The following is a 25,630-nucleotide window of genomic DNA, read 5'->3' on the forward strand; positions in this document are numbered from 1 at the left end:
TAATGTGAGAAATATGTATTTCAACAACAATATTAAGTACATATGACTGGGTAATATATTCAAAAGCTGAGATCAACAGAAAGAAAGGATTGTCCTGAAAACACAAAAGCATTAGCAGAAATCATAAAACATTTGGGATACAGTACAGAAAATGATTATCTAAAGGTCTGTAAAATACATGATTTATTATAAGAATATTATGTTGGAAACTCCATTGTCTGAGGCCTGTTTAAAAAACATGTTTCAGAGTTGTCCCTACACCAATCTTACAGCAATTGGTTGTTATTATGATGACAGATTTTTATAACTTTTTTTTTATTTCTGACAATGGTGGGATGGTCTGCATCAAACTCAAAAACTTCTTAATAATATGCTAGTATGCTAACCATGATGGCCCACAAATGGTTGTCATAACTCTACCAAGAGATAGGAAGTAACAGCAAGTGTGATCGGAATTATATTTATGAGCCATCCCAGAAGCATACTAACCTCATATCCAATAGAGCCCAGGTTCAATCCCAACCACAGCCAGTAATGTAAAAATATAAAAATTACAGAATCTGTCAGTATAATGACGACCTAGCATCTGAAAAAGGGAGTGCGGGCGACTTACAGAATGTCACGTAAATCAAATATAACTCAGACAACGGACAATATCCAACATGTTATTCTTACAACAGAGTAGAAAAAATTAAAATCCCACAACTACAAACCACCAGTGACAGCAATCATGAAATAAATTTGACATGTTTATTTGTAAAAGATGATCTATATTACTATGTGAAACAAATTCTTTTCTGCCCTTGTACAAACATCCTTGAAACAGAAAATGAGATGGATGGTGTGTTCCTTGTTCACTATATAACCCTGATCTCATAGTTTGGAAAGGAGCAACAGAACAGAATACAATTTTTGCTATTGGCTTTTGGCATAGTCCTACTTACTGCACTTTACTTCAAATACTTTATTTGTTTTTATAATTATGAAGAAGCAGAGGTTACTTCACAGTGTAAAGTTCAAATCAATTTTCAAATTTGAAAATGTCTGATAAAAAACCATTAGCATAAAAATATCTCACAGATGAGCAGCAGACTTTGTCATGTTTGTTCCTTTAACAGACGAATACTCTATTTCTTTCAGCACATTTGTAAACATATTGCATGCCTTATTATGAAACAAATTCCCCCTCACAAATGTACCGCTGCCCAGATACAGCACAGAGCAAATTTCCAATCTACGCAGATGTTCTGCCCACTGACTTCGCAAAGCACCTTGCAAAATTTATATACACAAAGCTCTACAACAGTAAGACTTTGCTAAATACACACATATCAAGGCCTGGTTTAAATAAAGTTCAAATAATTAAATTTTTGGAACTTCATAAACAAGTGTGTTAAAATTGAAATTTGTATACATGCATTAAATTGTAAATTTAATTTTTTCCCTGAGTAATATCAGGCTCTTACAACTTGGCAGTCAGTTTGTTACACCACTTCCCAGACACTGCTTATTGCTACCACAAAAATCTATCCAAAAGTCTAAAGAATGCTGGTAAAAATTCAGAGAAGCAAAATAAGAGTTCACCAGCTGATAAAGTTTTGGTATAGAGCAAATTACAGTCCACGAAAAAATTCTAATACTAAATAAAAATAAATATATCTATGACATACTGCACTACATGCATCAAAATATTTGGTGTCACATGGAAAAACATAATTTCATTTACATTTACTAATGTCACAGTGAGCACTATGCATCGTTCTCACATCCGTTATTATGCCAATACCCTGAAATATACTACAGATAATTGTGATTCATATTAAGTACCACTTGTTTAGCCATGCTCAACATGAGCAATAAAGTATGAAAAATGAAGTTTTAATGTCAGCAATCACTGGGCTGGGATCATTAACAGAAAAAGCAGCATTAAAAATACTGAGATGGAAACACGATATATCTGATACTATCAAAGCCATATGGACACCATCTTCGATTCTTGGACGGGCAACAGGAAGCATCGCGGCAGGCACAATATTAGGAGAGGCCTGAGAGATAAGTTGCAAAATTCTTGTTGCTGGCACCACTTTCCCACAGCCCCACACATAACGTACATTTTTTTCTGCAATCCAGACTTTGAAACATATATCCACCCAATGTTAACTTACAGAGAACAAAATGTACCACAATTAAATTACAGTTCATCATCCAGACATCACATATGTGATAAAATTACGCAGTACAGTATGACAAACAAGCTCACAGAATTATTTAAACAACTGTAATTACATTTATTACCTATTGCCTGTCTCCAGAGTCTCCGATATAATGATAATCACACATACACAATCCTTGGAAGGGTATTTTTGTAACCACATCAGTTTTACTTGTTATTATCACAGCACAGATGTGAGGAGCATCTTGTGTTCAGTCAGAGCTGCGAGAGGCACAAGATGGTGGCAAAATGTGTGTTTCTCACCAAGCTCATCACTAGTTGAGCTCCATCTGTTCATCGTAACAGTTACGCCGCATATAAAACAATACGTATGCTGCATTTGACTGGAAATAAAATACATAGCTTAAAACATTAGTTATATTAAAATATATATTATATATATATATATATATATATAATACAGCAATAAACACTGTTTGCTTGTGGTTCTTTACAATTATGCCACATTTCTGTCGTGGTATATAAAAGACCAGTTATTGTACACTAGATAGGAATGAGTGGTCAGCGTCACGCCCCGAGCTCACTTTCTTCCCTTAGAATTAGTGGAAATAATATGTTCAGTTTTATTCAAGTATCAATATAAACAATGACCTCTACATGGTAGCTAAAAAATATTTGGGACAAGGCGCAGGTCTAAAATTTGGTATCATTATGAAACCCTTAAACACAGTTTTCTTAGAAGTACCATTTATCACTAGACAGACACTTCTACTATTAATACAATTATTTTCACACATTTCTGTAAGCCACTGTAATACTTGCAAAGTATTATTTAATTAAACCTTAGCATCATGAAAATACTGAAATTTAAATCCAGCCAGCTGCAAATGCACAGGACCTATAAATTTAGTTTGATGGTTACAAATTCAAAGCAACCTCGAAAAGAACAATGCTTTATGCCTGTAAATAACATGGATAAGAAGAGTACTGGAAACAGTGAGAATAAAGTTGGTAGTTGAGGGGGGGGGGGGGGGGGGGGGGGGGGTTACAGACTTTACTGATGATGCAAACATGAAAAATTATTATAAATCTTAACCCATTTGCACCTGTATACAAGTCTGGATGTTTAGCGGTGATTTGTTCAGACTGCCATATCTGACTTTGATCATACAGCAACACATTGTGAAAAAACAAAATATCTCTTTCAGAATGCACTTTGGGCAGGTAGTTTTATCTTGTCACTGCGTGGTGCATGCCATTATGCAATTCCTTGAACTTATGAAGACTGCCATTCAATTCTTTCCTCATGTAATAACGCTAAATCTAGTGGTTAGCGTACTTGCCACTGGACACAAGGCTCACGGGATCAAATCCATCCAAGGTCAATGGATTTTTAAGGGTAATAAAAACCTGTAGCACAACTTCCTTTGGAGAAGTAAAGCTGGCAGTCCCATGTTGTCGATTTACAGCATATAAAGGAACTTTACGAGCATGAATGAGATGTTTCATAAGCAAAATTCAGCGGCGATTTCTCACCCTTGTCTCTCCTGATTCTCTACTAGATGGCTCTAACAGACAAATTAGAATTCAGTAGAAATTGTGCAGAGGCAGCGGGCTTGTCACTCACTACTCACAGATGCACACTTCAAAGTCTAGGAAACCTCTGAAAAAGGAGGCGGTGAAAACCCACAACTGGGTCGAAGAGCCAGGGAAGAAGGGAAATAATGCTAAATGTTAGAATACTGCTAAAAGCAGATGAGCTGAGATGTATGCCAGAGGCAGAGTACCAGGAAGTGAACATGTTAACTGTTCAAGAAGAAATTTCTTACACTTACCACAACAGCTTGTTCTTTAATTTCAGACACACTGTTGTCATCAAATAAGTACCACTTGTGATCATTATGATTCTGGCAAGATGCAGTATCTGAAAGAAAAAATTATGATATATGATGTGTTAATGTCAGTAAAGATATTATATTCAGTAATGCTGTCATACACATAACATAACTATCACGAAATTTGCCATTGTCCTGCCTCAATTCTAAAAATATTAACGAAATCAGAAACACTTACAATGGCCTCCCCCTAATCCTCCAAAGTGGTTGCATACTCCTATCAGATCATATACAGCTTCTGGGTGACTCTTGTTGATTACATATTCTGACATATTGAGACCTCGTACAGGATACTGGACCATTCGATCAACCTTATCTCGACGATATCTGTCGAACACAAACCTCTTCAAGTGGATGATCAGAATTCGAGGTAACTCCCACAAGTCAAACTTCTTTGTAGCTTGCTGATGCTTCTTGCATGTAGGACAATACCTACACAAGTGAACAAATGACAATGTTGAAACGAAACAATGTTTCCTGCCTAATGGTGCTCCTAAAGAACACAAGATAATATGACATAATGGTAATAATTACAACAAATGTGGTTTGTAGCCTTCTTTACTGAAATGATATCTTTCTTACAAAGCAATCATGAATGTGTGTAAGTTATGATCAACATGCTCATCACACAATAGGTAAAATTCAATGAAATTCTTATTATGGCAGATCACACAAGCTTTTCGCCATATATAACGATCACAGGTGACCAAACAAATTACATATAGAACCATTAAAGCAAAGTCACTTCTTTTAAAATGTAACATCTCATTAAGTATACAGCATAATCATGATGTTCATTGCAAAATATTCAGCAACTCTCCAAATTTTAGTTTGCGCAAGCAAGGCGTTTCACAGTGAGTCATACTTTATGTTCTGTCATTATGATGGCTTCTCCTTAGCAGTAAACACAATATGCTATTATAAATTTCACTCTTACCGTTAAATGTACATCTCCAGCTTGCAAAGTTTATCACTTATTTAATCAATTTAAAGATACAAGAAGTGTTTTTGAGGCAGAAATCATCAGGATCATAAATTTTAGATGAGTACGTGAAATATATCATGCAGCTGTTCATATATAGCCCTATGAAATACAGTGCAACTTGATATACCAAAAACCATGATCGAAAATGCTGAAGATTACAAGCATACAAAATTCAACTGAGATAGTTGTCTTCCTGTTCACTGTGCTTTGAAAGTTACATTCCCTAAATGATAGACTGGAACAACTGGAGTAATAAATAAATAAATAAATTTTAAAAATCAGATCTCATGTAATTGCATTTATTCAGGTACGAAAATTCATTATATGAGACACCTACGACAAACCTGCTTCAGCTGTAGTAAGTCACTCTGGTCATGCTTTATCACACCCATATAGAAAATTAATAAAAAAAGACTTAGGACTAATTACTATTTTTGTTTCATTATAGTCAATTTTATGCTATGCGCAGCCACCAGGTGGGCAAATATAAAGTTACATTCCTAGTACAATTTAAATAAATCAAATAAACACCCATAACCTATTTTCTGTTGCCATGTTTAATTTTCATTCATTCATACTTTAAATTTATACTATTTGAAAAATTAATTCTTTCCAAGTTACACTTAAAGGTCATGTGATCTTACCAGGCATCATCAGCTCCGAGCTTTTCTCGCGTCGTGTAAAGTTCAATGCAGTCTCTTAATTTAAGTGCCTGAAGATTCTTCCTTGTTGACTGGTCATCCTCTGTATCTTCCAATGATTTGTCAAAGAAAAACTGATCACGGGCTTCTCGCGTCCATTTTGCAGCGACGAATGACTGTCCAATATGTTCTAAAGCTCAAGAATTTCACAAATAATTACTAATTTTCTACATTAAAAAAGAAGTTCAACACTGGTACTTCAAGTAGTTTGGACAACATAATGAAACTGAAATTCCTATCACAGAAATATTATTTCAGAAAGTCCTCATTTCTAAACATGTAATAACTACTGCTGTGTCAGAAACACATAAATGATTTAAATACTGGTGATCTTTCCTCACTATACAATGAACAATGAAAACTAGAAAGATGAAGGTGAGAGGCCACATAGGAAATCTACATGTAAATGAGAGGATTACATTGAAACCTCGATGCATCGTTTTCGGCGGGGGTGGGAAATAAAAACGATGAATGCGGGAAAACGATAGATGCGGGAAAGCATTAAAAATTTAAAAAAAACAATGTTTCTCTTTCAAAGTTACTTCTTTTTACCAAAAAAGTCTTTAATGGACAACTGGTTTGTCGAAACTTTACGTTTTAGACCAAACAGAGCACTTTCCACGTTCAAAATGTTTTCTTCGTCACGTTCACTAATATTAAGCGCATAAAAGAACGACTTCACTTTCGCCAATGCTTCGGCAAAACTCGGCAAAGCTTCGGGCTCGCATTCGTCGTCTTCCTCTTCCTTACCGCTCCCACCCTCTTCGCGGACAATAACAGGAAGAATGGAAATACTATTACTGCCAAACTCAACGAAACGTAGCTGTAGAAGACCCTGAACCGCTGGAAACGAGATGAACCAGAAGAATGAAAAGTGCCGCCAGCCTTTGTACTTATAATACGTAAAAGCATTTGTGAAGAAATTCACACTGCACATGCCATCTGGCATCGCTGGAACGAAATATGAGTGCACCCTAATTATAATCGTAAAATTTCTGACAATGAGCACCGCCATTCACTCCAACCATCACCCCTGCACCGCTGACCCTCATTCCAAAAGAATGTGCTGGTTGGGCGACATAACAGGTTACCGCTACTGTGTATTCCAAAAACATTATGCGTCTTTCGGTATTAATTTATCTCTAAACCCAGCATTTTAAATTCTCAGAAACGATCATTGCGGGAAAATTGTGGGACGGGACTAAGATTTTTGAACGATCGATGCGATAAAACGATAGTTCGAGGAACGATAGAAGCGGGAAAATGTAACATTATTTTATATGGGATGTATTCGGGACCGAACAAAACGGACGATGCATCCGGGAAAACGATAGTTCCGGGAACGATGGATAGAGGTTTCACTGTATATTAAAATAGATCATGACGAAATACGGATGTGGCTTGGGTTCATCAGGCTGAGTACAATGATGAATGGGAGGCTCTTAGAAATGTGGTAATGATCCTCTGGGTTTCTTGAAAGTCAGGAAAAGGCTGTTATTTCTCGAGAATGATTCTATTTCATGGAGTAGGACAGTTATTTAGTTAAACCACATGGTAACTTACTTGGGAAGGAAAGTGGGTTTCCATCATTATGGATCTTCACAATATCTTGGCTACAATCTGCACCACTGGTCACCAAATAAAAGCTGAATATGCGTCTTGGAACACGTTCGCCATTGCAGTCGCCATTATCACTGCAACTTTCATCATTTTCATCTCCTGGGGAATCTTCATTTAGGGTCAAATCTGATGTAAAGAAAAAAAAGTAGAAAAACTTTGTGTGTTAATACAATGTCTCTCTTCTATTCTTCTAGCATGTCAATATTTTGATTTAAACAGATCCATTCAAAACTTGTCATTGATAGCATAATGAATATTTTTGATGTAGTCAATGGAAATTTAATTAAAGTTGCAAACCAAATTATATGTAAATAATACTTACCACCATTTGAATAGTTTTTGGTTTTTGTATTCCACCAGGAACTATTGTCATCTGGTATGCAAATGTTCCTTTGCAATTTGTGAAGCACCAACTGATATAATACGTCGTAAGTGCAGTTTTTCCTTGGGGCTGCTATCAACAGAGGATCACCAAATAATTGTTCTCGGGAAAACCCTATTTTCGCGGATGATTCCCAAAGATACACTGGCAAAATCACGTGGGTATCATTCTGAACAGGCATCTCATAGCTGTAAAATATGTCAGATATAAGATGTTGTCATATAACACAAAAAAAGTATATATATATATATATATATATATACACACACACAGGTAACCCTCGATTTTCACCGATTCAGAATAAGGCAAATTTTGAAACCAGCAAGTAAAAAAAATATATTTTACTATTATTTACAACGTTTTACAATGTATCTCGTACTGATTCTTATACTAAATCGTAATTCTTACATCGCTGATTTTGAATAAAAATTATAAATACAGTCATCTCTGCAATTACATATGTTTACTCCAATGAGATCGATGAATCAGTAAAAGCTGTTTGTGAACTGCAAACTATTGCATATGCGAGTTTGCTCTTATGCAATTTCATTCCTGGCGCTTTAAACTTTCAAAGGACTAATTTAATCTCTGCGGAGTTACCGGGGTTATTTTTACGTGATTTTCTATAGGTCGGCGTCTTACATGAATGTAACTATCACATAACAGCAGAGATGACTGTACGCATCAGTCACATGAAAGAATCACAGTCAATCGCGGGGACTAACGAATTGCTGATTGTAAGTGTATAAACATATTTTTTAGATTTCATTTATTTTATTTACGTTATTTCAGAGCTTTAAATTTAATGCCATTATATTACTTGTCAATGTTTGGGTGCTGGGAACACATGTCATTGACTTCCCATTGATTTACATTATAAAAGAGTTTCAATTTACGCCGATTCCATTTACGCCGGTTCATCCAGGAACGCACTCCTGGCGTAAATCGAGAGCTACCTGTACAACCTGTAACATTTCCCAATATGAAGCAGTAAAGGATCCAAGTATAAACTATATGTCGGTACCAATGGTTTATGTAGGATGAGGTTTTCACAGCGGTGAGTCTGAAGATTGCTGTCGTCTGGGTTGTAGCGCCGTGTAGTCTGGTAGACAAGACAGTGCAATAACCCAGAAGACAGCAATCACCAATGGTTTAGTTTACACAATTTTTTTAAATTTGCGTATGTTGAGCAAAAGTTAATTCACTTAATAAAATGTATATTTCCAGAGCGGATGACTCTATTTCAAATATTTTCAGCATGAGGGTCAATAGCTTTAATGAAATCCATTACAAAAATAAAATTAATGGTGTCACTCAAATATTGAGATTCCATGAACATAAAAGTGATGGATAAGACTTGAGGTTCTCACAGCGGTGAATATGAAGATTTCTGTCTTCTGGGTTGTTGCGCTGTGTAGTCTGGTCGATGTTAACCAACGTTTCAGAGGTCATACTGCCTCCGTCATCAGGGCGATGAATATGCCAATAGGGTGTGAGAAGTTGGATTTTATAGGCAGGGAAGTGAAAGGTGTAGCCTGCCCCGAGCCAATGGGAGCAGGTATGGGAGTGGACCAATGGTAGCACGTGGGCGAGGGTGGGAGAGGTTGCTGGCCAGGCACGACATCAAGTCCGTTGGTCTTCCGCCAAAGAAAATTCCCAGTTTTTTCCGGCCGGTAAAGGACGACCTAGGACTGAAGACGCCTGGCGTATACAGAGTTCCCTGCGAGTGCGGAAAAGTCTACATCGGCCAGACAGGCCGTTCCGTGGAGGCCAGGATCAAGGAGCACGAACGCCACATCCGGCTCGGGCAGCCCGAGAAATCTGCGGTTGCTGAACACCGCTTCAACTTGGAGCACAAGATACAGCTAGAGGACACTGCTATCCTCTCCTCAAAAACCGGCTACATGGACCGGTTAATCAGGGAAGCCATCGAGATCGAACTTCATCCTGATAACTTTAACAGGGAAGATGGACTTCACCTGAGCCGGTCCTGGAAGCCTCTGATCCACACACTCCGAGGACTCCGAGAACGAGCAAGAGTGCGCCGCCAGAATCAACCAGACCACTAACTCGGCCCCTTTCAGGGCCTTTATCCATACAACTACACTCACCTTTCTCTCTCTACAATCTCTCCCTCTCCCACCCTCGCCCACGTGCTACCATTGGTCCACTCCCATACCTGCTCCCATTGGCTCGGGGCAGGCTACACCTTTCACTTCCCTGCCTATAAAATCCAACTTCTCACACCCTATTGGCATATTCATCGCCCTGATGACGGAGGCAGTATGACCTCTGAAACGTTGGTTAACATCGACCAGACTACACAGCGCAACAACCCAGAAGACAGAAATCTTCAAGTGATGGATACATTATTTTGTTATATTGGAACCACTGAGAACATGTGAATTACTTTCACAGTTGGGAAATTGTAGAAAACTGCAATCTTAAATCAATACAGCCTTTGTTACTTATTACAGCCAAGTTGTTAGCACTCTGGTTCTTATTTGGGAGGCTTCAAGGACAAGTTACATGCATAATGATTAAGGTTTTATATGATATTCCACAGTCCCTCCAGGCAAATAATGAGGCCACAATCACCATCAACATTTTCATTTACTAATTATTTGTTTCACATATTAATGACCTACCACAATTTTCAATTACGGGCCACAAATAAAAGCACATTTTTTAAATTTCTTATTATGAGTTGCGACAAACTTTCGTCAAAACTGATTTGGCCTATTGGCATGGATAATCAAACAGACTGACAAGACACATAGAACACTTCTACTTCTGAATGGATCTAAGCACATACACACAAAAACATAGACAACCTATGTTAGTATACTTACATGTAAATCTTATCTTTGTCATCAATTTTTTCAAGAGAATCATTGCTTGAAAAGAACTTGTGGAAGTGATTTCTCGTTACTTCAGTTACAATTAAATTATCAGGCTGAATGCCGCTTAACTGCCCAACATTTGTGACCAAGTCTTTGATTAAGCTTCTTTTTGGCACAATTACTGTGTAGTGGGTTGGCTTCTGAGTAGCTTCATAATGGAACAAAAGTACCTATAAAACAAATAAATATGACATTTAATTACACAAAAGAGACTCAGATATGATATAATCAAGTTTCAATAATCTTAGACACATAAGGCCTTTGAGGATCACAAAATTTTCTCGCCCAATCTACAACACATCTGACATGTAACTCTGGTGATTTAGTCAGTGACAATATTCTATTACACTGACTTGATTTAACACACTTTCAAAATCAATTGTATCAGCATGTTAACCGAAACATAATTCAATCCTTCATTAGTAAGTGCAAATATTACATTCACTCACCCTATGGTGCAGGGAATTCTTTAAAAAGTCTACTGTATACTCAACTGGTCAAAGAATAGCCCACTTTCTTCATGGAACCTGAAGGTTCATCACCGTGTTCACAAAAACCTGCCACTGGACTCTATCCTTAGCTAGCTGCATCCAGTTCGCTCCATTGATTCCTATCTCCCCAAGGCCTATCTTAATGTTATCCTCCCACCTATGCCTAGGTCTTCCCAGCGGCCTCTCAACCAAAATCCTGTAAACACTCCTCCCCTCCCCCATGTGTGCCGCATGTCCCACCCACCTCATCCTCCTCGATTTAATCACCATAACATCAGGTGAGGAGTACAGGCCGTGAAGCTCATCATTATGCAATTTTCTCCATGATCCGTCTTCCTCTCTTAGGTCCAAATATCCTCCTCAACACTGTTCTCAAAGACCCTCAATCTATGTTGGTCTCTCACTTTGAGGAGCACAACTGGCAAAATTACACTTCTGTTAGTTTCTTTTTATACGAGATGGGAGGAATATTATATTACTTAGGGGTCCGCAGTGGCCGTGCGGTCTGAGGCATGGGCCTTGTGCCGCTTGGTCACTGGAACCATGGGTTCAAATCCCACTCGAGCCATGGATGTTTGTCTGCGTTTTTCTGTGTTGTGCTGTCCTGTGTACAGGTAGAGGCCTCGCGACGGGCCGATCCCTCGACCAAGGAGTCCTACCAAAATGTCTATAGATCAAGCCAACGAAAAGTTGGGACCCGCAGTGTTCAGGCACTTGAAGAACGGGTCGTTCCCAGTATTATATTACTTGTAAAAAATGATTCATTAATGTTTCTTATACCAGTCACTATCAATAAGAGATGGATGCTTACTTCTAAAGCTCGTTCTCTTTTTGTAGGTAAAGGGAGAGACAAGTAGCAAAATGGATCAAATGTGATCGATACTTTGCTGCAGTCTGGGCACACAACGGTAGACTTTAATAAACCATGGAAGAAGTCGACTATGACAGAATCATTCCTCTTCCTGTAATTGTCCCAAGCTTCTTTGGCCACGTCCTAAAGCAAACATAGGTTCAAATAAGTGTAAGCATATCGCATTTCTCACTTTATCCTTCACCAATACAAAAACAACAAATGTTAATAAGGTATAATAATATACATGGGGCATAAAGCTGTCTCCACATAGAAGTCAAACACACATTTTGCTAACAACAAACTTCAAAAGAGTGTGAACACCCTGTTAAGTAGAGCTAGTGTGATTTTAGGCCAATTACAGCCATCTTGTCTACATTACACATTTAAAATATATATACTGATGAGGCGTCATGCTTCGGACCAGTGATATGGAATGCGTGCTGGTTTGAGTCTCGAGGAAAGAAATTTCTCAAGAGATTTTCAACCGGTGTATGGGACCGGTGCGAACCCAGCATCGTGAGGAAATTGGGGAGCTACAATGGGTAGCGTAATCCGGTCATGAAAACTAGCGATGGCTGGGGGTTCATCATGCTGACCACATGTCACCCTATATCTGGTTGGATCATCGTTCACCTCTGCTTAGGCATGTGAACGTGAGGCCAGCAGCCAGCTAGTCGACTATGGCTCTCAGAGGGCTGTTACGCCACAGATTATTATTATTATAGCAGATACACCTGGTAGGCAATTTGGTGGCTATACTAGGGTATGGCTTTTCTGCTATGCAAGAACATTGCATTGCTTACTGCCTTTCCTACTTGGTTAGGTGCTGAAATAGCAAGACTATAATAACACTGCAGAGTAAAGTATATTGGCCCAATATCTCTGCTTTACACATCTCTCACACATAATTGCTTCTACATGTAACATGAACAACACTCAGGGTGCACCAAACACCAAATTTTACATCATGAAATAGATCTTCATTTTTTTCCTACTCCAATACTTGTTATTTTGAGTGTTTATGTGCCCATTCATACAAAACCAAGCTTTGTCTAAAGAAATCAACTCTGGATGAAGTACAACGTCGTGAAGTTACAGAAATAAAGTTTGGCTGCTGTGCGACATAGCTCAGTCAGTATTGTGAATGGCAACATACTGGACACACGAGGTTCGATCCCTGACAGGGGCAGAGGCTTTTTCTTCTAGCCTCTGCATTCAGACTGGTTCTGGGGCCCACCCAGTCACCTTTCCTGGGGGTAAAGCGCAGCCAGGGCATGATGCAGACCATCTTGTAAGGCTGTAGCTTCAGTATTTAACCATTTTGAAGCTGATTATCTAAATAATATGTGATGTAATTTATACCTTGTCAGGACGACCAGAAGCATCTTGAAGTTCTATATAAGGCTTCTTCTTAATTCTATTAAGATCTTCATGTAGACCATCCAACAAAAATGTGAGCAGTTCTTGTGCATCATGCTGCTGGTAGCCTGAAAACTGTGGGGCAAATCGGCCCACCTGAAGCTGTCAAAAAGTACATAAGATAAAATAATCTTACTCAGTCTTTCAGATTTTCAATAACAATACAATTATAAACATCTTTAAAAGATACACTTAAAATATTCATATTGTTCTAAGGCAGTCATGATTACCGAGACCTGAAATTCTCATGGTGTTCACGTAATACCCTAGGTTAAGAATTCTTCCTCACACATTATCAAAATGTAATTCTTAAGCACAGTGACATTACAATATTTATTGCAGTTTTCAACTAATAGCTTTTATGTAACCCACTTCATTTTGTGTACATTACTGCAATAACATTAAACTGTTCCATTTTTAATGTTTATGCAAAAGATAAGGCTTCAAACATGAAATTGTACAACACACCATCAACATGATAGATGCCAAGCATCAAATGATTACAGAACAGACTTCTGAAAAATGTGTTCAAATTTGTATACACCTAAACCATAAACATGAAGTGACCATGTTATGACAATTTTTATTTTACCAACTGTTATAACAGTAAATTTCAACGGTACATATTTTAAAGAAACGTCCTCGAGTTTTTAACATGCGATCTACTCAAAAGTGTTCTATAACAACAATAATAATAAAAATGAAAATAAAAAATCAAACGCACTTCTTACATACTTACTTTGAAGTTATGCGGCATTGTGTATGAATGTCGACCAGACCACATTGTCTTAATTAACTCCCCAAATGCCTTAGCGATTTCTCCCTTCATGCCCAAAGGATTTTCTTCATTCAGTTCACTGAAGTGCTCTTCATTTAGAAAATATTTAGTAATTGGTGGACAGTTACTCATGCACTGAAAATGAAGGGGTATCCTAATTAAATCCATACAACAAAAAATAGCAACTTGAAGACCACTGCCTATGAATTAAATAATGAAGCAACCACAAAGATGTTTGTCTGCCATGGTAAAAATCATACAAACAAATTCCAGGAGTTAATCCATTTTATACTCCGTGAATTTGTAACAAGATCTCTGGTACTTTTAATTCACCATATAACCACAGGGCAATTGCACACATTTTCTCTACTGCTGTACAAGATTAACAGACCCAGTGGGACACAGGCTTTTTTAAACCCCTACAAGAAATGGACATGTTGCTGAATCTACTCACTGTGTACAAATTTGTCCCATATCAACAGATTTAGTGCCACCTTAAAGTTGAAGATTTCTGTCTTCTGGGTTGTTGCGCTGTGTAGTCTGGTCGAATATGAATATTCATCGCCCTGATGACGGAGGCAGTATGACCTCAGAAACGTTGGCAAACATCGACCAGACTACACAGCGCAATAACCCAGAAGACAGAAATCTTCATACTCACTGCTGTGAAAACCTCAAATCTTACACCTTAAAGTTGTTGGGAATCCATTTCCTCAAGACCTTTCATAGCTAGAGGTACAGATTTCGCATATCAAATATCTTGCCATCAGTGACAGCAATTCATGGCAAGACATGACATCATCAATAACAAATTTCTGACCTTTCCACAAACGCAAAAACTGTAGAAACATTTTGGATGGCAAGAAATATTTATTCTCCTTGTTCACTGTACACGTCAGTGAATTTAAAAACTACAAACTTCCTCAGCAAGGAAATATCTTATTACACTACTTTCCTGGTGCACATCTGATGTTCCATTATCACACTGAATAAACTCAAACTTCTGTCACAAGGTGCTCACAACATGCAATGTGCCAGGTCTCATATCATTCCAAATAAAACAGCATAAAAAATAAAATCCTGTACACTGCTTTTAATCAATCACAACATAGCAAGGAATTTCTTGATGAGTCATGAATCTACAATTAAGTGTAACTAAAACACACATACCTGTAGGACGCTGTTCATGAAGCACGTGTTTCCAAGATTACACAGGCCACAGAGTCCTGGGGCAGAGCGACTTTCGCTGGGGTAGCCATATGGGTTAAACCGTGTTGTCCTGCAATTTCAAAGGCACGCGTCAGAGACATATAACATGTTGTGTCAAAGACTCCTATTCCTCGTAAAAACACTACGTTGGACATTGTCCACCATTATGTTTTGACATTTGGCTCTACTTCTGTCTTCAGGAAATTGGTCGTCATTCTACAGACTTTTTTTATATTACTAATGACAATGATCGGGATCAAATCCAGGACCTTTTCAATGACGCTAGGCTAGCACACTAACAATCCCCAGGAGTAAAACCACTCTGAGAATAAAAGTAACTTACATTATACTACTGGGGCCTGCAGTAGAGCTCTTGTCTGACACGGTCGTTGCAGTTCGGCATGTACCAGGCATTCTGTAAACAAATGCAGATATTTGTCTTCTTCTATTTTAACACAGTCACATCCAAAATCAATATTTTACATCTATTGGATAAGCTTTACTGTAGTTGAAAAATTGTTTATTTTTCTTTGGTGAAAGACAGCAACATTGCAGAAGATAAAAGAATGTCATTGTACAGCTTTTTCAGTGTCCAATGCATGAAAATTCAACAGACACTGATCAGTAGTCTAAGCCATGTATACAACTTTCAATGGATACACAAATTTAATTACACAACATGATAATATGGTTCTCTGTGTGGTGGTCGGAGAATAATAATAGCCCCACTATAGCCCATGAATGTCGTAAGAGGCGACTAAAATGGGTACCTGGTGTCTGGGGGTATAGCTGGACCACCCTGCCTCCGGGGGATATAAATACAGAGGCCTGGTCCTGCAGGTTGGGGGCTGGGCATGGGGATAACACCCCCACTCTGTAAAAATCACTTGTCATAAAAGCTCAAGCAGGCAAAGACCCACCCTGGGTTGTAGCGCCCATGATGATGATGATAATATGGTAAAATAGCTAGACATACAAAGCTTCAGTGACAACAGCAGTCAATGAGACTACCAACTCTGACATGGTACAACTCATAAATATGGATTTCCCACACACAAGTAGCATGTCAGGTGTGACGTTTTAATGATTTTAGTAATCTTATTCTTTGGGTCATTCACATTTCTTGGTACAGGTGGCTTGAACACTGTTTTCAAATGCCCATAAGAAGTCAACTAGTATTAGATCAGGTGACCTTAAGAGGCCATGACGCTGGGTCAACCAATTCACCAACTAGTGAACAGATTGTTCAGATATTTTTTGTGAATCACCAAGAAAATGTGAAGGTGGAAACATTTACAATTACAATTTAACAATAACAACAAAAACGAAGGAAAAATGAACAAACATAAAATTAGTTTTAAACATTGTCTTTTCAAGGATCATACTTCTTGGTTTGGCGGACCCAACTTCCATCTTCAGAACGAGTTTCTATAACCAGTAACTGGTTGTGGTAGAGTCCAGTATCTTGCGCAGTACTTTCTTCTTTAGCAAGTTCATCAATTTCAGTTGAAGAGTGGCAACGCCATATTCTCGTTTCCACTTCATCTGGTATTTCATACAGTTTCCTCATGGTCTTTTTAATATTCCCTGCAAAATCAGACAAAGCATTTTCTCACTCAATCAAATCACAAACCCAGTAATTGCACTGGTCCTTATATAAACAATTCAGTTTCATTTTCATCAAAAAACAGTTGTGACGTGAATAAATATTGATAACATAACAATAATAAAAACACTTTCTTCTTGCTTAAATTTTATATACTCCATTAATACATATACGGTTACCACAAAGAATCCACAGTTCAGTACAGAAACCAAACATGGAATTCAGTAATCCTGAAACTTGAGAAAATTATAAGCAAAAAATCATATAGTACTATCTACGTATGATTAATTACTTATGCAGCTTTACTTTAATTTTTTGATAAGTTCAGTATAAAATGTACACCAACCTTTCCAATACATAGGTAACTGTTAATAGTTTTGTTTTAAAAAATGAGGTACCAGTATATATTTACTGATAAACTGTAAAATCCTTTCTTATTCCTCCCCATTTGCTATTGAATTTGCGATTAACTTTAAATAAGTCTTGAAAATGAAAATAAAAAAACATGCAACAAAAATAAAAATGTTTAACAAGACATCGCTGACAAAGTTTTTTAAACAGTTAAAAAAATTGAATTTAGAGTTTTATACAAAATTAAAAATGTCATCAAGTTCTTCTCCCATCCATAGTCCTTATTCTTGCCATGTGACTGATTTTCTTCCTTTAAGCAATCAGAACCTGTGAGGTCTAAGAATGGAACAAGTTGTCCAACAAATCAGATAAATGAAAGCACAGAAATAGTTCATCATCAATGAAAATCTAGTCAGACTGACCATCAGATACATTTCCAGAAATTCTTCACATTCACACAAAGAAATTTCACATGCAGAAATTCTTCTTGAAACATATTTTCATTCAGATATAAAGCCAATATATTTAATTTAGTTGAAATCTGACCACAATATTTTATTTCCATCTCGCCAAATGTCAAGTGAGCATTAAAATGTTCTCGCCAGTTTTATATCCAGTACGTGAGCCCATATGCTAATCAGAATGTTCACAACCAAACAATATTATTTTAATTGATTCTTGTCGGTTTCTGTAAAAAGTGCTCGATCAATTGGAGGGTTATTTTTGCAATCCTTTTGTGAAGTCAAAGTTCAAGCGCAAGTGGAAAATTTCAGTTACATCAGTGGAAGGGCCTAGGAACACTCATCTTTCTTAACAAATTTTTATTCAAGCATTTATTCTGATTCACCATGTACAGGTCCTTGCAAGTCCACGCTAAATTTGTAGATCTTTTCGACAGCATCAAACATCAATCCTAGGTCTAGTAAGTCTCGCCATATAAATTCAAAACCTAAATATGTTCTAATGAAAAATGAAATATTACACGCACACAACAATTATATAAAAAGTATATCTCTGTCTCTACTCATTACATTCTCTGATGCTACAAAATTAATTCAAACTTACCTATTGTGTCACCTTTGCTAAATTTGTGGAGAATTTCAGTTTCAAGATTGAAATTTTTACAAAGTCTTAATTCCAGAAAATACACTTCAACTCTACACTGCTTTACAAAGAACCCAAACTCAACAACCTGAAAAAAAAAAGATAAAGCAAATTAAAAACTTATTTTCACACGCTGGAACACAAATCAATGTAATGTTTATGGCTCACAGGTGACTCCCATTACACACATGGGTGTGAATCAATGTATGTAATGAAAACATGTAAAATGGGAAATACGGTAAAACCTCTCTAAGTTGGACACTTGGGGTTCCACGAAAATGTGCTTCCTCATCGCAAAAAGAAAAATTCCATTTCTGTTAACGCAGTCTGAACTCAAATGCAAGAACAGTGCTGATGGAGTTAAAACTGTGTCTTCTGCAATACTGAAGTCCAGTTAAGGTTTCAGCAAAAGAATAGTTAAACACTTCAGAAATTCAAAATAACAAAATATGGAACTGAAAAAGTTTCCCTGAAAAGCATCGAAATAAAGTGCACAAACCTGTCCAACTTACAACAAAAGGGGTGTTCAAGTTCCAGGATAAAGCGGTGTCCAAGATATAGGGTATTGTGGACATGTAAAATTATAGGATATTCGCCAGTTCCAATTAAAAGTGTCCAATATAAAGGGGTGGATATAGGGGTGTCCAACTTGAGGGGTTTTACTGTATATAACGAGTAAGAAAACAGGGGTTGTGTTCCTGAATGTGCAAGACTTCAACCTGATATTGAACTGTCATGATTAATTACATATTACAACACATTTCATACATATTTAGATACAAAGAGCAGAATATAATTACACATAATGCATAGTAAACAAGAACAGAGTTTCCAGCAACTCTTATATTACAGTTAAGATGCTCTTTTAGAGTGATTCTACAGTCGTACTAAGACTAACTGGAAGATCCCAGCAAAAGCTAGACTGTTGATGGCCAGTGGTCAGGAAACGACAGAATCGTTCAAATAAGTACACACAAGGTCAACCCAAACATCAGTAACCAAGATAGAGCAACAGAACAACTCACCTGCCTGGGTATGGCAGTGTTCTTGTCCACTGTACCATACCACTGCACTAAGAGGTCCCATGATTCACTTGGAACTAACACGTAGTCCAATTCATCAACTAAATTTTCTTTTATAGTGCCACTTCCATCATCTGTAAACAAAATTGTTGAAATTATTAATGATCTGAGCTAATAATCCACGAATTCAACTGAAGACAACACCAGAATTAGATGGTCAGTTCAAGTTTTTGATCCACAGATGTTTAAATAATAAGCTGGTGTATCTGTCAGTATAGTGACTGGCTACGGACTGGACAACTGGGGTTCGATCCCTGATTTGGGAAGAGGATTTTTCCTCTAGTCTCTGCGTCAATCAGTTCTGGGGTCCACCCGGACTCCTATTCAATGCGTACCAGGGTCCTTTCCCGGGGGTAAAGTGCGGTCAGGGCGTGATACTGACCACTCACCCCCATCTAGTGCTGAGGTCAAGAATGAGTAGGAGCTATACCTCCTCTCCCCCAAAGCGCTTACATGGCGTATAGTGGGACAGCTTAACAAATAACTATAAAACATCATTCAGAAGAAATCATTTCAAAAGTCGGTTCTCAATGGGTATCTATCCAGAACAATGAGTCACTGAATAACAAAATTTTACTGTAATACGCACGACAATGCACCCCAGAACTAAAAAAGTCAGGAATGTTTGTTCTCCTGACAGCTGAACCAAAATTTGTTTCCAATAATTACTTACTGATTGCACTTGACAGCAATATTCATATTACAAAATAAAAAACAGATGGTCAGTAACCAGAGAGTAGAGAATACACAATAAAATCCTCTCGGGGCGATCAGTCACATCATCAGAACCCTGATGATGTGGGTCCCTGAAACATCAGTTTCGTCTTTTAACCATCAGACATGGATGATCGCCCGAGAGGATTTTATTGAGTTATGTCGCCGCAAATGCTTCAAATCACATAAGTAGAGAATACTTGTCAGGGGAATGAAATATTTTTAATTCAAAGAGACAGATGACAGATTTTGAAAAATTCTATGCTTTTGTCTCCATGTAAATTAACAAGTCAATCTAAACTTCATCTTTAGTTTACTATTATCTTAATTATATGTATCAATTAAATAATGTGATTCAGTGCAACAGATAATGCTATATATCTCACGCACAAACATTACATAATAAAGATGAAAATACATACCATTAAACAATGAACTGTTATCAATGGGTCCAGGATCAGCTACACTACCAATTGCGTCTGAAGCATCATCCATGCCGACGCGATGTTTGAAGTTCTTGAACCACTTGCTGTCAATCAAATACCTAAAATGAAAAGAAACATTATTAATGTTGCTAAGTAATGGACAGCAAGCAATCAGTCACAACATGTGGTTAATAACATATGCAACTCATACCTGTAGTCTGGAATCCAAATTAAGGAAAACATTACATTTATAGTGTATAAATATTTACATACCCAATACCTGGAACAGAAGTTTCCTTTTACCTGTCCTAGGTAATCAAAGGGACAAATTTTGTCTGTTAACTTGGACACTGTGACAACATAAACTTCACGATTATACTTTTGAAGACAACAGAATCCATCCTTTACAAAACAATTCCCAATATTTTACATTTCTGCAAAGTTTAAAGACTTATCACAATTCTTGTATTAGGTTTCCTTTCTAGAAGTAGGTTCCAATATATGTTCATAAATTAAAGCAAAACCGTCACATTACACGCCATGTAGGTCATTTGGGGGAGTGGACGTATAACTCCTACACATTCTTGACCTTAGCACTAGATAGGGGTGAGTGGTTAGCATCACGCCCAGGCCGTACTTTACTGCCAGGAAAGAACCCCGGTACCTGTTGGATCGGAGGCTAGGTGGGCCCCAGAGCAGTTCTAGGCGCAGATACTACAGGAAAATTCCTCTGCCCCCATCGGCGATCAAACCCCAGTCGTCCAGCCCGTAGTTAGTCACTGTACTGACTAAGCTATCCCGGGTCCCCAATATATGTTCATGGATTTAATTTCTGTATGTAAACTTACAACAAGTTTCCTTCTGTTCCATGTTATAATTACATTCTAAAGAAAGATTAAATTTGCAGCTAACTACTGTTAGAAATTCAAAGTAATGACAGTTACAGTCAGCAGATTTTAATATATTATATTTACCTATTGATTTTTTTAAATATTTTAATAAATACGGATGAAGGACATCAGAAGACGTTAAAGAAGGGCAAAAAGATTCACTGCCAGGCACACAGATAAACTCAATTATTTTATGTGGGCCAAAAACAAATTCCTAGTCCATAACTAAACACAATTGTTAGCAAGACTATCACAAAACCACACAAAACAAGGATCCAACTTCAGCACCCTCAAGAGACACCTAGAGAAAATGGCTCTTACAAAAATTAATTTTCAAACATTCCACCAAAGATAGTGTCATACACATCAATATAACACCACAAGCACAAGCTACAAAAATATTAAGTGTTTGGTAATCTTCTGAGGCTGCTATCTGATGACCCAGACCTCACTACCACAGAAATTACTTATTTGTGGTCTACTTAATGACACTTTCAGAAATTCAAACTATATAACATCAGATAAATGGATGATTAATATATAACAAATTGTAAAGAATGAGGAATAAACCTGGCACAAATTTAAAAAGTCACACCCACTAAATCAACTTACATTTTCTATATCAGTAATAATTTTTATCATCATAATCACATCAGTCAGTATAATGACTAACTACTGACTGGATGACCGGGGTTCCATCCCTGATAGGGGCAGAAGATTTTTACACTAGCCTCTGCATCTCAAATACTTCTGTGGCCCACCAAGCTTTCTATCCAATGGGTACCAGGGTCCTTTCCCAGGGGTAAAGCAGTCATGAAATGAAGCTAACCACTCACCACCATCCAGTGCCAAGGTTAAGAATGAGTTGGAGCTATACCCCCTCCCCCCACCCAAGCGCCTACATGGCATATAATGGGACAGCTTTACTTTACTTTTAGTTATGAAATTGGCCTGTACATGGTGAGACAAGATTTCTTTCAAATACTTAAGTCATCTTAGAAAGATGTCTTTGGCGAATGACTGATTACACATATAACTTAAGAAACATTAAGACAGTCTGAGCAAGTTCTGAGTAATTTTGTCAACACCACTAATTCATCATAACACTGCAAACTTCCTCTTATGAAAATTATTTTTTTCTTTTAAATTTAAATCACTGCTGTTGCATAAGATTTAGGAATGTTTAATGGATTGTCTTTAGTCATGCACGGTAATTTATTGGCTCTTCTTTTGTTGATCTTTTAGTGCCAATGTACAATTTCTTCGCAATCATTACGAAATATGTATTGAACACGCCTGTTACAACATTATAACATATAACATTATTATGCATCTTTACTGAAGGTTGTTTCAACAGCGATATGTTTAACTGCTTCGCCTTTTACAATTTTCCAAACAGCTTTTACTTTATCAGACTCTAATATATATTTGTTATAATGCATACGTCTGGCCTTTTTCAATGACGAGTTTCGTTACGTATAAATACCTTTTTGTATGTTAGTAAGAAAACTTGCTAACAAGGGGACAAAATTACTTGTACATTAGGCCAAATTTCAAAACTACAACGCAACGGAAACTTCCTCAAAGGGTGGAAATACTAGTACAGCTGGCAAAATTTCAATGCAACGAAAAACTTCTACAAACATGAGAGAAAACACTCTCACAACTAGCGGTTCACGACATTTAATATTACCAACAATTAGGTTAACTAAAATTACGGATCATGGTTACCAAAGAAAATAATATAATGTGATACTATATCAACCAAAACAAGATCTAAAAGAGACGTGTAATAAAAAGCTAAACGTAACATTACCAGGTCTGTCCTTTAACCATTGGCTTCCCCATTTGCGATTGTATTAGTTGCTTTCGTACAGAAATATCGCAGTCACCTTCCACGTCTTCCGCCATTTTCCTGGACTGACAGAACCATGGATGGGACCACAGTTTATACATAAAAACCACGGATCGTCAGTACGACCAGTACGGATGTGACGTCCAAGAACTATTATAGGAAAATTAAAAAAGAAGGTTGCATCATTTCACAAACACCAGTATATACCACATAGATAGCAGGTATACAGACAGAAGATAAGATAGAGAGAGTGATTGTTTTCTGTGCTTCCGTATGAACAGGCTAAATACCCGTATATTTGGATCTACGATAATTCGAACAAAGATTTGATTTTCACTGGAAAATTGTTCAAAATCGAATCATAATCTCAGTTGGTTATTATTTAAACATATGCAGTAATAAACCAACATGCTGGACACCCCGGGGCCAGAAATGTTTTCATTTCGCTGGCAGCGTTGGTCATTATTATATTTGTCGACAGCAGAAAACAGGAAATGAGGTGGGAAGAAGAGTTTGAAACTGAAGTTGTATGAGTACAATAGCCCAACTGAAGTAATCATTTGTTGATAATTCAGAATTGTATAAATAACGAACAATGCTATTTTAACGTAAAAGCTACATCTACAATATTTTTTCCCCAAATGTTTTCTGCGATTGTTTTCCCTCGCGCGTAAGTAACCATGATACCTCAAATAAATATAGTCACCATGTTAGCCAAGGCAACTGTGGGAGCCATGGTAACCAAAATAATCAAGGTCAGGTTAGGTTAGTTTGGGTAAAGTTCTCAAAATATTTGATTGCTGGGTACACTGAGAATTCAAAATCTGCATAGAATGCATGTAGAATCTATGTATTCAAGTACAAATCACATATTTCCACACTTATGTGAGGAATGGCCAGGCGCTGGATCTTACACAACTTCGTAACTAACGCTGTTTTTGCCGAATGACCTTTCGGTATAGACGTATTTATGTCAAAAGAAGACAAGCCTAATTCTCTTACACGAGTTCACAAATGCAGATGAAAACTTTAAAGTTGATGAACAATAATAATAAATAGGAATCCCTTACCTCAAACTTTGTTCAATTGTACGAGACCACGATGTCCACCGGCAAAGATGAATTTAATCAAAACTAAAATGGAGAGAGTGGAGGGCAGTATCACAGATCTCTTAACAATTCTTATATAAGATAAGTACTTGTGATACTCTAAAACGTTTTTAACAGCACAATATTATCTACTCTACGACGCACTTCTTCTACAAGCGATTCACAGCTCAGCTCTTTCCGCAATAATAAAAGCGGATTGTTGACGGCAGTAATGAAACACAACAATTCCAAATAAACAGATGACAGTTTCCTACGTAAAGGAGTGGATTGCAATACGGTTTATTCAGGCAATTATACAGCATGCTCAGCCTCCATATTTACATTGTTGGTATGGAACTTATCTTCGTAACGGTTTTTGCCTTATGGCCCTTCCGTATAGACGTTAAAATAGATTTCAACATATCTTCTGTACTACACCCATTAACCAATACGTTAATTATGATGGTGATTAAATTGAAACAGGTAACATGCTGTGATTAAAATTCCAGATCAGATTTGAACCACCTACATATTCTGACTTTCTAACAGTATTACCTTACACTTGCCAAAATAGACAGTCACCCAAATTAGTCCCACAACAATAAAGATATGATGTTAAGGAGCAAATTATGTTAGTCTGCACATTCATACCATGTCACACTAGTATTGAAATCTGGTACATAAGAAATATATTTTTGTACATAGTGTTACCTGTCCATATAAACTCACTTCTTCTTCTTTATTATACCATCTCCTTTACAGGAGGTTGGCGACATATTATGAACAGGATCCTTCCATCCTTTTCTCGGACTGGGACCTGTTCATATACGTTCTTGGCAGATGATCCAGAAGTGGTTTGCCATTGCCTTCTTCTGTGTGTGAATGCCACGGAGAAACCGGGAAAGCCCCCGGAGGAAAACTCCGTGTTGCCTAGACCATGGCCTTGCCCAACACAAGTTATAAATTCGGGCACCGCCGGGAATCGAACCCAGTACCCCAGGATTACAAGTCCAGCGTTCTAACCGCTAGACCACCGTGGCAGTGTAATAAATTCACTAAGCCAGGAAAAGGAATGATGAGCAAGGTACATAAAAGGAAATAGAAAA

General features: G+C 37.3%; 1 protein-coding gene across 2 annotated transcripts; it reads right to left on the minus strand.

Moving 5' to 3' along the window:
* Nucleotides 1–24,711, minus strand: LOC110839312 (ubiquitin carboxyl-terminal hydrolase 15). Of its 2 annotated transcripts, none has more exons than XM_087354402.1 (18): nt 24,507–24,711; nt 23,398–23,586; nt 20,689–20,810; nt 19,496–19,626; nt 18,432–18,558; nt 16,795–16,996; nt 15,753–15,824; nt 15,371–15,479; nt 14,162–14,335; nt 13,366–13,524; nt 11,962–12,144; nt 10,609–10,829; nt 7,697–7,944; nt 7,318–7,500; nt 5,698–5,890; nt 4,247–4,500; nt 4,009–4,097; nt 1–2,556 (listed from the first exon to the last, which is right to left on the minus strand). In XM_087354402.1, the coding sequence occupies exons 2-18, from the start codon at nt 23,535–23,537 to the stop codon at nt 2,488–2,490; spliced, it is 2,676 nt and encodes an 891-aa protein (XP_087210528.1). In that variant the 5' UTR covers nt 23,538–23,586; nt 24,507–24,711; the 3' UTR covers nt 1–2,487. The 2 variants fall into 2 exon arrangements, with proteins under 2 accessions (XP_087210528.1, XP_087210529.1); XM_087354403.1 differs by having other exon boundaries at nt 5,698–5,884; nt 24,507–24,709.
* Between the last annotated feature and the right edge of the window lie 919 nt (nt 24,712–25,630).

The sequence above is a fragment of the Zootermopsis nevadensis genome, unplaced genomic scaffold, assembly GCF_977971745.1.
Source record: "Zootermopsis nevadensis isolate Lab colony 2312 unplaced genomic scaffold, Znev_1.0 Znev_ptg000023l, whole genome shotgun sequence".
Taxonomy (NCBI): Eukaryota; Metazoa; Arthropoda; class Insecta; order Blattodea; family Termopsidae; genus Zootermopsis; species Zootermopsis nevadensis.

What these genes read in the sequence shown, in the direction of transcription:
- LOC110839312 (XM_087354402.1), bottom strand. Translation starts at nt 23,537, where the DNA reads ATGTATAAACTGTGGTCCCATCCATGGTTCTGTCAGTCCAGGAAAATG. An exon ending in TAGCAAAGGTGACACAATAG is followed by an intron (nt 16,997 to 18,431) that starts GTAAGTTTGAAT and finishes CTGATTTTGCAG; the next exon opens with GGAATATTAAAAAGACCATG. An exon ending in GCAGGCCCCAGTAGTATAAT is followed by an intron (nt 15,480 to 15,752) that starts GTAAGTTACTTT and finishes TTGAAATTGCAG; the next exon opens with GACAACACGGTTTAACCCAT.